At 50.1% G+C, this 14645-nt stretch overlaps 1 protein-coding gene across 1 annotated transcript in view; it reads right to left on the minus strand.

The window, feature by feature from the left end:
* The window catches only part of CACNA1I (calcium channel, voltage-dependent, T type, alpha 1I subunit), a 157193-nt gene that overhangs the window by 87345 nt on the left and 55203 nt on the right, over nt 1-14645 (minus strand). The window contains exon 4 of the mRNA XM_006865169.1: nt 12824-12921. Within this exon, the coding sequence (XP_006865231.1) occupies nt 12824-12921 (98 nt within the window). The remainder of the gene's footprint in view (nt 1-12823; nt 12922-14645) is intronic.

Here is a 14645-nt window from a genome sequence, read left to right on the forward strand (position 1 = left end):
AGCCTTCAGCATGGATTACATCTCAATGTCAAGAAAATAAAAAATAAACCACATGACCAATAAATAATATTCTTATCAACAGAGAAAAGACTGAAGTTGTCGGGGACTTCATTTTTCTTGGATCAACTATCAACACTCACGGAAGCAGCAGTCAAGAGATCAGATGACGTATTGCATTAGGCAAATCTGCAGCACAAGACCTTTTAAAAGTGTTGAAGAGCACAGGTGTCAGTTTGAGGGCTAAGGTGTGCCTGACCCATGGTATTTCCAATAACTTCATATGCATGTGAAAGCTAGACAGTGAATAAGGAAGACCGTAGAATTGATGCTTTTGAGTTATGGTGTTGGAGGAAAATATTGAAGGTGCCATGGGCTGACAAAAGAACCAATAGATTCATTTTGGAAGAAGTGCAGCCAAGAAGGCCAAACTTTGTTTCTCATATTTGGACATATTGTCAGAAGGGACCAGTCGTTGAAGAAGGATATCATGTTTGGTAAGTTGGAGGGTCAGAGAATAACAGGGAGACCCCCAACGAGATGGATAAGGCCAAGTGGCAGCATCGATAGACTCAAGCGTGGAAACAGCAGTGAGTTTGGCTTAGGATTGGGCAGTGTTTCATTCTGCTGTGCATAAGGTCGCTATTGGTCGGTACCAACTCAATGGCACCTAACAACAACTACAACTTTCCTAGTGACTTGTCAGGTATTCAGCCTGGGGCCAGCTGCAGGGGATACCATGAGTATGGCTGAGGACCCTTCCCACCATGCCCTCCCCCCACTGCTAAGAAGTGGAAGAGGATCCTGCTAGGCAATAATGCAGCCCCCGCGCCTGTGAGGACCCAGAGCAGTAAGCTACAGGGAGGATCTCTGATATGCTGGAAGTCATGAGAAGAACCTGTCTCCTCTGGGTCCCAGTGGCCTCATCTATAGGAGGAGATGCTACCGCCTGTCCAGCCAACTCTCAGAAGTGCCATGCAGTGAGAAGAGTTCCGACCAGAGAGCCCCTGAGGCCAGAAACCTCCTGTAGACCTTCTTCCCAACAGGAACATTGCAAATCTTATCCCACCCCCTGCCCTCCCCAGCTCACAGGCCCCACAGTCTGGCCCCAGCCTGTCTTGCCCACCTCACCTCTCTCTGTCCACCACACACATCACACCTGCACCTGCTACTACAGTCAGATTAGCAGACGCCGCCAGCATCCCAACCCCCCACCCCCTTGAGCACTCTTGGCCTGTGTCTACAATACCTCCTCCACCCTCTGCAAAAAAGAATCTTCCCATCATTGCTGTGCGACCCTGGCTACAGATCCCGATCCACTTCCCAAAGCAAGAAATGCCAGCCAGACTGAGAGGGATGGAGAGAGAGTGCAGGATGGGTGAGGGAATGGATGAATAGATGGGTAGATTTATTCAGCAACTATTGAGGACCAACTATACCACACACTGCTTCTCTAGAAGACATCAGTTCAAAGTAATAACAAAATTGCCTGCCCTTGTGGCGCTAACATTCTTGGTAGGAGCAAAGGGAGACCCAAGAGACAGTTATTCCAAAAGAATAAGGGGATACTAAATGGTTTAAAATCAGGAAAAAAGTGTGCATCAGGGTTGTATACTTTTACCATATTTATTCAGTCTGCATGCTGAGTAAATAATTCAAGAAGCTATGGGTTATAGGAAGAAGAAACATCAGGATTGGGAAAAGGTTCACTAACAACCTTTAATCTGCAGATGACAGAACTTTGCTTGCTGAAAGCTAAGAGGATTTGAAGCACTTATCGATAAAGATCAAAGACTCCAGCTTCCAGTATGAATTCAACTCAGCATAAGGAAAACAGAAATCCTTACATCATGATACATTGAGAAAAGAGTGAAGTTGGCAAGGATTTCATTTACTTGGATCCATAATCAATGCCTGTGGAAATAGCAGTCGAGAAAACTAAGGATATATTGCAATGGGCAAATCTGCTGCAAAAGACCTCTTTAAAGTGATTTAAAAAGGAAAAATGTCACTTTGAGGACTGAAGTGCCCCTAACCCAAACCATGATATTTTCAATCATCTCTTACGCATGTGAAATCTGGACAATGAATAAGGAAGAATAAAAAAAAAAACAAAGATTTGATGCTTTTGAACTCTGGACTTGGTGAAGAATATTGACAATACTCTGGTCTGCCAGAAGAACAAACAAATCTGTCCTTGGAAGAAGTACACTCAGAATGTTCCTTAGAAGGGAGGATGCTGAGACGTCCTCTCATGTCCTGTGGACATATGATCAGGAAGGATTAGTCCATGGAAAAGGACATCATGCTTGGTAAAGGAGAGCATCAGGAAAAAGGAAGAAGGCCCTCAAGAGATGGATTAACAGTGGCTATAACACTGGGCTCAAACACAGCAACCTTTATGAGGCTCATGCAGGACTGTGCAGCATGTGCTCTGGTAGCGTAGTGGTTGTGAATTGGGCTGCTACCCTCAGGGTCAGCAGTTCAAAACCACCAGCTGTTTCGCTGGAGAAAGATGAGGCTTTCTGCTCCTGTAAAAATTTACAGCCTCAGAAACTCTGTACAGGGTCACAATGAGTCAGAACCAACTCCATGGCACATAACAACAACAACATTTTACATAGAGAGTCCTGGTGTGGTGCTGTGGGTTAATGTGCTCGACTGAAAAGTCCGTTTGAACTGCAAGGTCGGCAGTTCAAGTTCACCAGCTGCTCCTAGGAAACCCTACACAGGGTCGCTATGGGACTGAACTGACTTGAAGATACTTAACAACAACATTGTACATAGAGTCATTATGAGTGACTTGCCAGCACTTAATGACAACAGAGGAAGACAGACAAAAACAATGAGCATAACCAAAAGACTAGGGTCAAGGGGGTGGGGACCACCTGGTCGGGGCTAGGAGTCAGGCTGGGGGATGTTGGTGGGCAGGAGGCAGGAGAAGCCTCACTAGCAAGGTGGCAGTTGTGTGCAAATTCCAGAAGGAGCACTCCTGGCCACGGACACAGCCAATGCAGAAGCCCAATGAGGGAGCACAGTCAAGGACAAGTGAACAAGCGAGGGGCTGCGATGACTGGAGGAAGGTGAGCCAAGGTGTGAGGACACATAGAGCACGGTAGGCCTTGCAGACCACCGTAAAAGCTTCAGTTTCTCCGCCAAGTTCCATGGGAGAAGCAGATGATCTCTTCCTGCTGATCTTCCAGACCAAAGGGTGTTCCAACACAGCTCCTGGCCCCTGACCCTGGCCTGGTCCCCTCCTCCTGGTAGAAGCTGGCTAGTGTCCGATAGAGCAGAGGAGAGATGAGATCTGACAAAGGCTTTCAAAGGTCCACCCAGCTGCTGGGTGGAGAATATGAAGGGCAGAGGAGAGCAAGGAGACCATGAGGAGGTGATCGTGGTCATCTAGATGATGCTGGTGGTCAGTCCAGATGTCAACAGCTGGATTCTGGAGCTGCCTGACCTCTGCCCTCACAGGCCAGGGCCGCTGGACTCAAGTCTCTGCCCTCAGGGAACCTCAGCACAGCCAGGCAGGAGATGGCACAAGGTGGCAGGGGGCACCTGAAGGAGACATAGGAAGAAGGGGACGTATTTCCTGACGGGCATATCTCTTCGAGGTTCAGGCTGCTCGCTGCAGACAGGAACCATCAGCCCAGATTAGCAGGGCCATTCTGCCAGGCCTGCTCAAGTGGACACTGGCCAGTGTCTGCCAAGAGCACAGCCTGTAGTCAGGAGAAAGAACCAGGCCAAAGGCAAGGGGACCGAGGCTGTGGTCAGGTTACCCGGAGACCCCGCTCTCTCTGGTCTGGCCAGGTCAGCGGAGGGCACTGAGCGGCTGGAAGAGGCCGGCTGCTGTTTCTGCTGCTGCCACTGCCAACTAATCAGAGGCCCAGTGGGCACCAGGGCGGGGCCAGGCAGCACAAGCCCTGATGCCAGGGTCACAGGGCAGCTCCCACCCCTGAAACACACACACACGAAGCCCAGCCAAGGAGCACACCTGTATCCTCAGGCCAGGAACCCCGTGGGTCCCCCACACTCCCCAGCCGGTCTGTGCCCTCCACTCCCCCAGTCCTGGCTAATGAACTGTTTGCCATTCAAACTTTTCCTCAGTCAGTCTTCAGATGTCCACCAACCCCTTTTCTGGGTACACCCTGTCCTTCTGCCCCCATTAGAGTGGGGGGCCCATTGGCCTGGCATGCCTGGCTGCGTCTCTCTCTGGGGCACTGACTGCATCTGACCCTCCATGACCATCAGTGGCCGCTACTTTGGATGTATGATGAGCAAACATGCATGTCCCCCTCCCTTGATCAGGATCTGCCCTTGCCCTGCCCACCCCCACACAGTTCTCCTCTGTTCCTAAGTTCTCACCAGATGTTCTGACCAGATGTTCTCCAACCAACACCACCCACAGCTCTCCCGGGAAGGAAGAGTCCCTAGGTGCCATCTCCCCTCCCCACTCCTTCTTTTCCTCTCCTCCTTCCCTAGAGAGGCCCCTGGGTCCTTCTGCCTTCAGGGCAACCTAAGAGTCTGCGATGGGTGCCAGGGACAGACACAGTCCAAGGGGTGACCTACAAGGGATTTAACCCCCTCATAACCTGTCCTGGCTGCCCCAAGTCCCAAATAAACACGCTCTAAAAAAAATGTGCATTTTCCACACCAACTCAATTCAAGGGGTGTCTCCCAGCATCCCTCGCACCCCAAGACCCCTACCTCCTTCAAGAAGGAGCCCTAGCTTCCTCATCTGTTCTGAGCAGGTCAAGCCCCAGGTTTGGTGTAGACCTGGGCAGCAAAAGTCATGGGTAGAGGGCCACCAAAGTCCATGGGTTTCCCAGTCTAATGATAAAATAGCCTGTGTCCCCAAAACCAGGGGGGCCTCTGCCTCTCATTCAAAAATGAAGAGTCTAAGGACTCCTGGTGTGGTGCTGTAGGATCAGCACTAGACTGTGAACCACAAGGTCGGCAGTTCAAACCCATCAGCTGTTCCTCAGGACCCCCATACAGAGTCAATATGAGTCAGAACTGACTCGACAGCACTTCACAACAACACCAAAGGGTCCTTTTCCAACATTAAAATCCTGGAATTCTGAGGTTTGCCCATCCTAAGAGTCTCCATGGTGCTGAGCAAGAGGCTGATACCAAGGTTCAGGACTGGCAGATGTGGGGACTCCCATACTCATATCCCATCTCCCCACGGGGCAGGAGCAAGCATCTAAAGAAGGACTTCCAAAGACAAACGAGGAAGGGTTGTGGTTCTTGTTAGATGCTATAGAGTCACTGTTGATTCATAGCAACTCCACATACAACAGAAGACACTGCCTCTTCTTGCCTCATCCACTGTTCATCTCATTGAAGGTCTTCCTCTTCTTCAATGACCCTCTGCTTATCAAGCCTGAGGTCCCTCTCCAGGGACTGGTCCCTTCTGATCGTTATTTCCAAAGTACATGAGATGAAGTCTCACCATCCTGCTTTCTAAGGGCCATTCTGAAGGTTCTTTCTCCAAGATAGACGTGTTCATTCTTCTGACAGTTTATGGTATATTCACTATTCTTCACCAACACCATCATTCAAATGCATCAATTCTTCCCCAGTCTTCTCTATTCATTGTCCTACTTTCCCATGCATATGAGACTATTGAAAATATCATGGCTTGGGTCAAGGACACCTGTGCTAAAAGTGACGATGAGAGTCTCCTTTTATGGATGACAAAACTGAGGCTCGAGAGCAGAGTCCTTGGCCAAGGTTAGCACACAGTAGGGCCAGGCTCAAGCCTGGTCTATCCACTCTTCACACTAGGAGTCTAGTCTGATACTGGACTTGTGAGACATCTGGGCACCTGACACTGGACTTTGCACTTGGATTAACATGCACGGAGGGCTGTTTGTCACCCCACTGTCCAGATAAGGAAACTGGAGCAAGAGAAGAATCTCTCTCAGGGCTTCACAGCTAACCAACCAATGGTAGAGCCAAGCTTTGAGTCCTGGCACGGACTGAACTAACCTCTGAATTAACCACGGCACCATCCCTGTCATCCTGCAAGGACCGCAACACATGAGGCTTCTGCACCTGTGGTCAGCAACAAGTACGCGAAGGATTGGATCACATCAAGGCAAGGAGGGTGTGGCTTCAATCCTCAGCCATTCTGCCTTGACCTTGGCTGTGAGCAGGGATTTTCCTGATACCCTGAAGATGGGGTGCAAGGCTGAGGGTGCCTACAATCTAAAAGAAGAGGAAGGAGGGAGGGAAATGGAGTAGAAACTCTCTTTGCCACTGAGTAGATTTTGCCCCATGACAACTTCTTGTGTTCAGAGAAATGTTTCATTGAATTTTCAAGGCTTTGAGGAGATTGCCAGGCTTGTCTTCTGAGGCATCTCTGAGTGGGCTCAAACCACCAACCTTGTGGCAAACAGTCAAACATTTAACCATATGTGCCACTCAGAGACCCCAAAAGGAGAGGAAGGAGATTGTGAAATGGAGCAAAAACGCATCTAAATCAGATGCTATTGAGTCTCTCCCAATTCATGGCGGCCCAGTGTGTGTCAGATTAGACCTGTGCTCCAGAAGCAGGCCACCAGGCCTTTATTCTGAGACACCTCTGGATGGGCTGAAGCTCTGACTTTTCAGTTAGCAGCTGAGCACATTAACCATTTGTACCACCTGTACCACCTAAGGGTCATATAAGGAGCTCTGGTAGCGTAGTGGTTACGAATCGGGCTGTGAACCTTAAGGTCAGCGGTTTGAAACTACCAGCCACTCCGTGGAAGAAAGATGAGGCTTTCTACTCCCGTAAAGATTTACACCCTCGGAAACCCTGTACAGGGTCGCTATGGGTCGGAACCAAGTCAATGGCACTTAACAACAAGGGTCATATAAGCACAGGTTCAAATCCTATCCCATGGCCTTGAACAGATTACACAACCTCTTTTCTGCTCAGTTTCCTCATCCATAAAGCATGACACTGTACGGCAAAGAAGTTAACCTTGTCCAAAGAGAACTTTTGCCCTCAGGTTTTGGGAGGTCATCTTTAATGCTTGGGAATGTTATTATATGACAGGAGTGATTTTATTGGCAGTGGGACCTTAGGTCATGTCTGATAGTAACAACATGACTTAGGATAAGAGCTTTAGAACACATGGAGGGTCTAGAGACATGAACAATCCAACGTATCTACATGGGCAGTCATCCATCTCTGAATGATGGAACCCCAGTAAAGATCGGACACTGAGGTTCAAGTGAGCTTCCACGGTTGGCAATACTCCACACGTGTAGAGAAAGTAACGCTTTCCTGGAAGCTCCACATCTGAAACTTTCCTAGATTCTGTCTCCTTTCACCGCAATGAACTGTAACCATGAGTCAAACAGCTTTCTGTGAGCTCTGGGAGTCCTTTGAGAAAAGTATTGAATCTGAGGGTGATCTTGTGGATCTCTGATGTTGCAACTTGTGTCAGAAGTAAAGGCAGTCTTGCACACTGCCCCTTAACTAAGATCTCACAGCTGTACAAAGATGAAAGGCTGTGGCCCATGAGAAGTTCAGTGATGTGCTGGTAGTAAGCACTTGATAAATTTTAGCCATTTATCATTATTATTAAATCCCTAGTGATGGTGGTTATATGCCATGGAGTCGATTCTGACTCATAGTGACCCTGTACAGGGTTTCTGAGGCTGTAAATCTTTGTGGGAACAGAACACCTCATCTTTCTCCCACGAAACACCTGGTAGTTTCGAACTGCTGACCCTGAGGTTAGCAGCCCGATTCATAACCTCTATGCTGCCAGAGCTAGAGGGTATTAAAAGCTCTGTTCCTGCCTTTCTCTGACGTGCAGCTCCTCTGCAGTCACTGCTCCCCTGGATAGTCTCCCCCACTTTACCTGTGGACACACGAGTTCCGCCCTCTACCAGGAACTCCCTCCCCAGCACCCTGTACACTGGGTGAATGTCTTCCAAACCCTCCGAGAAGAGGTCTCCAATGCTAAACTCTCTATATGGCATTTCATCTTTATATAACTATATGGAGGGAAGTAAGGGAAAAAGAGCAACGAAGCTGTGAGCTAAGTCTTACCACGTTCAATAGACTCTGTGAACCCAGGTGGAGACCTGGTTGGCCAGCAGTGTGGCAAGACCTGGGAACTCTTGGGCCCAGAGTCAGTGACATAGCCACAGAGGACTAGAGTGGAGAGTGAAGCATCCAGCTGATAAGAAGAGAGGGTATATGCATAAGAACACCCATACTTGCAAATAATACCCACTTATCCTGGCTTCAGTGACTGGATGATCAGAACTCAACTAGAAGAAGAAAGAAGAGGGAAAAAAGAGTAATCTGATACAATTTGAGGAATTTGACCTACACCAATGGATGCAGTAGCTCAAAAGAGGGAATAAATCTTTACAGCGAGGATCATTCCCACCTCCTCCATACACAGAGCAGACAGGGATGGGCAACTTGGACACTGGCTACCCAAAACGGGGGAGGGGGGGGCTACAAAGGCAAGAAAGTGACTGGCTTACAAGCTTTCAAGAGGGAGCCTAGATCGAGAGGGTGCGTGGGAAGGTAGAATCGCCACTGAGTGGTTTCCAATCTGTCTAGGCAGGGCTGATGAAAGGACATGTGTACACTAGTGAATAACTGGTATCTGGACTAACTGTGAGGGTTGTAAATGTAAAGGTAGACCTTTTTTAGCAAAAGGAGGGGAGTGATTGACTTTGCAGTCCAGGAGTGGAGGTTCCTGGGACCATCAAGGGAAAAGAGCGGAAAGCAGGACCTTACCCAGAGAAACAGTGATGCCAGAGATGGAGGCAGAGGCAATGATGTAGAGAGATGGAGCGACTGGGGACTCTGGAGTCTGGGAAGGAGAGGGGCTGTGTGCTGGCGACTGAGGGGCAGGCTTATGGGGTATACCCTCCAGTTGGTTGATGATGCATGGAGGGGATTGTAACCATGGCAATGAAATGATATACAATAGGGTGAATGTAAAGCTAATGTTCTCCCATGTAAAGTATCACATAATTAACAAAATATTAATTATAAAAAAAAAAACTGTATGGAAGCAGGTATTACAAACCCCTTTTCAGAAACAGGGAAATGAAAGTACAGATGGCTTCTAGTCTCCATCCTATATCTGGGGTCTGACAATGACCTACCACACAGCCTGTGTTCCTACAAGTCACTCATGCCCTGGTGAGCCTGGCAGGGACGTGGCACCTGAGGACCAAGCTGTCCTTCCTGTCAAACGAGCAGGTTGGGTTAACGGACAGTTTACCTCCCTTTCTGTGCCTCCTTCACCTCGCTGTATGCCCACCCCCCAGGCCCACCCAGGGACCCCTGCATGGAGATGGGTTACTGCTGAAACCGGGATGGTGAACAGGAGGGGCTCTGGAGACAGGGAGTGGTCCAGGCCAGGCTCAGCTGCAGAGTCCGCCTCCCACCTGCTTTCACAGCCGGGGTTGGGTGTGTGCGGTGACTAAGCACAAATGTGGACCAGGTATTCCAGAGGCTTGATCTAAGGTAAGTGGGGCTTAGCTGGCTCAGGCCTTGGCAGTAACTGCCCTAGTTTCTTACTGGAGAAATAAAAGTACTTTTCATAGTCAAATGACTCAGAGGACTTTGGGAGGGGTCTGCCATAGCTTAGGGGGTGTATAGGATAGTGAGGCCTGTTGTTGGCTGGTATCAGGAATGGACACATTGGGAGATAATCTAGCCCCATCTTACTGAGGCCCAGAGAGGGGGGCAGTAACTAATGAAAGACCACACAGTAAAGAAGCAGAACCTGGAACTTCCAGTCTTGTGATTTTTTCTTTCTTCCCCAGTCTTCTCCTTCAACTCAAAGGTTGACCGGCCAGGGGGGAATGAAAGCCATGTTTCTGTGGGGTTCTTTAATAAGCACCCTGACTCCCAGGACCCCCCCCAAGGACCAAAGATCGAATGCAGCCCCCCTCTGCTCTGTGGGAAAACGGAGGTCCAGAGATGCCAAGGAACTTTTGAGATCACACAGAAAGCTCCTGAGAGCTGAGACCAGAACTTGTGCCACTGACAACCCAACTGCGTCTTTCTAATGAATCGTGCTGAGACTTTACTGCCTTCTCTTTTATTTTTGCTTCTTATTTTGAATTGGGAGAAGGTTTACATAGCAAATCAGTTGTCCGTTCAACAATTCATACGTATTTTGTTTCACATCATTGACTGCAATCCCTACAGTGTAACATCATCACTCATCCCACTTCCTCCCTGAGTTTCCTGTTTCCGGTCCTCCTTCTTTCCTAAGCCTTCCTGGTTTTTGCACTTTGTTCTTGCACTAAGTGCTGCTCTTTTGATCTCGCGTGATTGATTGATCTAAAGAGTGCTACCTCCTTACCTGATTGTTGTTAAGTGCTGTTGAGTCGATTCTGACTCACAGTGATCTGGTATAGTGTTCCCGAGACATAGAGGGCGGATTTGAACTGCCAACCTTGTGGTTCGAAGTCCAATGCTGATCCTACAGTGCCACACTGAAAGTCCCTGATAGGCCTGTCTATTGTTTGGGGAGGATGAGTGGGAAGAGGATGGGTGAGTTCAGTTCCAGACTTGAATAGTGACTAATGGGCTAGATTCTTGGGGGTTCCGCCAGTCTCTGTTCGACCAATAAACCCGGTCTTTTTCATGTTTTTGAGTTTTGTTCCACATTTTTCTCCCACTCTATCCAGAATCTCCTGTTGTGATCCATTTCGGAGGGGTTGGCAGTGATAGTCGGGCACTACCTAGTTCTTGTCTCAGGGTCCTGGAGGCTGAAGTTCAAGTGATCCCTTAATCCTTTGGACTATTTCTTCCCATGCCTCTTTACTGCTCTTTACTCCAGGCGGAGAGAGACCTACAGTGCACAAGCTGTTAAGACCCCAGTCACTAACCTTTCTCCATGTACTTCTAAATGCAGGTAGCCACCCTCCCGCCCACAGTTTTGCAATTAATAATCCCATGATTGGACTTTGCCTGTTATCAACTCTCTATCTTGCCATCTAGTGGCAAAACTGTAAACTACACGCTATTGTTGAAGGATTTCTAACACAGATGCTGTCATGATAAATGACTTTGAATGTTTTGGGGAATTTTTTCTAAGGAAAATGGGGGCAACAATCCAAACCTATCTAGGGAGCTCTTCTAAGAACTAGTGCCCTCCCCCAAGTTAGCCCTTCCCAAACTGTGGACAAAGCTGCCCCTCCTGTAAAATGAGAGGCTCCACCTGCCCTGACAGCATAATGCTCCTATTAGTAACTACATTATTCATAAGCCCGTCTTAAGGCCTCTTTCCAGGCGGAAGTCTCTAAAACACGGATGGGGTAGGGACGGCCATTGGCTCTATTTTGGGTCCCAAAGGGACCCTGGCTCTGAGAGGGGGTGACATTTGTTAGTTGAGAGTGGGAATCAGGCTTCGGCACGGAAAGCCCACCCCCAACTGCAGGTCGCACTGGGCCCTCAGTGATGCTATTAGCAGCAGGAGGCCCCTTAGCTCCCGGCTGGTCTCTTCAACTGATGAGCCTCTGTAATTGAGCCTGCAGGAGCTCAGGGATGGTGGCACAGGGTCGATGCTTGCCTTCTGCTTGCCAGGCAGGCTGGCACCACGGGCAACTCAGAGTGACCTGTACAGCTAAGCAGTGGCTTAATGAGGGCCTCACCTAGTAAGAGAGGGAAGGAAGGGGGACCAGGGCAGGAGACACGTGTCCACACCCGTGTGCACAACACGTGGTCCCACATCGACACACTTAGACCTTCACACCCACACACACCTATGTCAGAAACATACACTCTGTGCCCAAATTGCCCACCCTTACCCCCACCCCCGCTTAGGACCCCTGGCGTGGTGCTGTAGGATAAGCACTGAACCACAAGGTCAGTTTGAATCATAAGGTCAGCAGTTCAAACTTACCAGCCACTCCTGGGACACACTGTACAGGGTCACTATGAGTCAAAATCAACTTGAGGGCACTTAACAACAACAACAACAACAACCCATGCTTAGATCTTCCCCAGCTCAAATGCCCTGTCACGCAGGGAGGTTAGGATATGGGATCAAGACAGATTTTTCCATCTGTAAAGTGAGAATAGCTCTACCTCCTTCATAGGGTGATTGTAAAGTTCAAAGGAAATCAAGAAAGATGAAAAAGCTTTGGAAACATACAAGGCTGAGCAGATGCCAGGCCTTGTGTTTATAACTTCTCTTGATACTAGGTGAGTGGATGGATGGATGGATGGATGGATGGATGGATGGATGGATGGGTGATGGCTGGGTGAATGGACCTATGAGTGGATGGGGGAGTGAATGGATGGGGGTACCTGGAGATGGTAGGCTAGTGGATAGATGGGTGGATGGGTGAGTGGGTAGAGGGAGGAGTGACAGGTAGAGGGGTGAGCAGGGGAGAGATGGGCCAATGGCTGGTGGCTGGATGGGAAGCTAGACTTCTCTGTCAGTTGGCACAAGTGCAGGACCTGTGGACTCACGCCAGTGAAATGTCCCATGATCCTTTCTTCTCAAGCTCAGCAACTTCTTTTCCCAGGTCCCCACCATGACAACCTGTGAACTGTCCCCCAAAGAGCCTTTTGTCCCTAGAAAGCCAGAATCCCCAGCAGACTGAAACCCAAGTCCTTTGGGGACTCAGAGACATCAGGGCTACCCTCCAGCATCTTCTTCCAAAATCCTGGGCCGTGAGAGCAGGCTCTCACCATTCAGGCCACCGGAGAAACACTGCCCCCCACCCCCAAGCCCAGCACAGGCGCTAGAAAGCGATGGTCAGTCTTTGTTGAGTGACTCAATGAGAGGTCAGCTGGGAGGGTCAGCAGTCAGGGTCTAGAGCAGGGCAGACTCACTGGGCACACGGTTGATTGCCTTGAGGGGCCTCAGGACACGCACAGTGCGGATGGCTGACAGGTTGATGTTCTGAAGATCCAGGGAGTATTCGACCATCCTGTAGAGAGAGGTGGGGAGAGACCAGTAAGGGCATGGTAGGAAGTGTGGCTAGGCTATGGATGGGGCCATGGGGGTCTCCAGGTACTCACGCAATGCCTGGAAAGGGTAAGAAAGGGGCTAGGAATCCTAACTTTGCCATGGGTCTCTGTCTACCTCCTAGACTGCAGGAAGGATCCCAGCAGACACAGCTGTGGCGAGCAGACATCCACTTGGATCTCATCCACCTGGCCAAGCCATCCCAGGCTGACCCCGGCAGGTGACTGGGCATTGCAGTCACATCATCAGGGGTTGTGATCCCCTCATTGAGGGTATTGTGACCCCCTCATGAGTCCTTCAAGCCAGGGTTAGAAGCCCTCAACTACAGATGAGAAGATAAGGGTCAGGGAGGGGACACCAGGTGCCTCGGGTCACACAGCAAATGGGTGGAGGTACACAACCAAGGTCACACCAGAGCTGCCCTTCTCTCGCTGTTTCCCCAGCCTCCAAGCTCTGACCAAGTCAGGCATCACTGGCCATATCTCCCGGGGCGTGATTTGTGCATTTTCCTCCCTGGTCCGTTTGCCTGCAGGAATGACCCACTCTCCTTCCTGGGCATGTTAGTTCTCTTCCATCAGACACTGATGCCATATTAGGCACCCAGGTCCAACCTCACTGGCTTACATCATCCCTGCCTCCAGGTTCTGCTGATGCTGTTCCTTCTGCTAGAATTCCCTTCCCTCTCTCTGCCCAGGAAACCCTGTGCATGCTTTAAGGCTCCATGCAGATGCCCTGAAGTCCACGACTGGTTAGGCCAGTGTGGATGCTACAGACCCCAGGATGACTCAACCTGGTTCGTACCCTCTCTGACTTCCAGCAGCACCAGTTAGGCAGAGAGACTCACAGGCAACCCTGGAGTCCTCAACGCTGCCCTCATTCTCTTCCTCAGGGACTGGCCAAACAGATCCACCCCCTCACGCATGCTCAACCAGCCCTGCAGCTTTGTGGAGGCAGGTTACCTCCTCCAGGAAGCCTCCCAGATCTGCACAAGAAACATCCACAGGGTCTCTTCTCGGTATTTCTTGTGCTCAATTGCAACTCACCCCCACCCCAAAAGACAGAACTCATCATCTGGGGAAGGTGCCAGGGCCCATGGCCCCAGCTTGACCCTGGGTGCCATTCTTCCCCCAGCCCCCAACAACCCACACTGCTGCCAGCTCCACCTGTCAACCACTGTCCCAGGAAATGAGGGCTTTTCCAACATGTCCTGAAAACCTGTCCCACTGTTGTGAAGCCCCTGCTTGCGCCTCTCATTGCTTGACGAGTAATTGAGTAAAAGCGTCTTTGTCTGGGGCACAGGCTCAGCCCCTGTGCTCTGTCTCTCTGACACACACACGCACGCCTGCCTGCACACGGTTACTCACACCACCACACACTGTACACTCTTCCTGAGCCCTGAGGAGGAGAAGCCACAGGAAAGTGGCAGAGACCTAGAACTAGCAGGTGAGGCAAGGAGAGGATGTGCAGAAGTGAGAGAGGGAGGCGAGCCAGGGCAGCAGCCGAGGCCGTGGGAGAGGGGCTGCCAGGGAGCGGCCGGCTGAGGATTTCGTGCGTGGGTGAGCCCAAGCGTCATTTTCATGTTTTGTAGAAAGCTCTCCAGGCAGCCAGGGAGACCGTGTGACGAAGGCCTGTGGGGGCGGCACACACAGGCACACAAACAGATGCCACCACTGGCAGCCCCCCCCC

Source organism: Chrysochloris asiatica, unplaced genomic scaffold, assembly GCF_000296735.1.
Source record: "Chrysochloris asiatica unplaced genomic scaffold, ChrAsi1.0 scaffold00076, whole genome shotgun sequence".
Lineage (NCBI taxonomy): Eukaryota > Metazoa > Chordata > Mammalia > Afrosoricida > Chrysochloridae > Chrysochloris > Chrysochloris asiatica.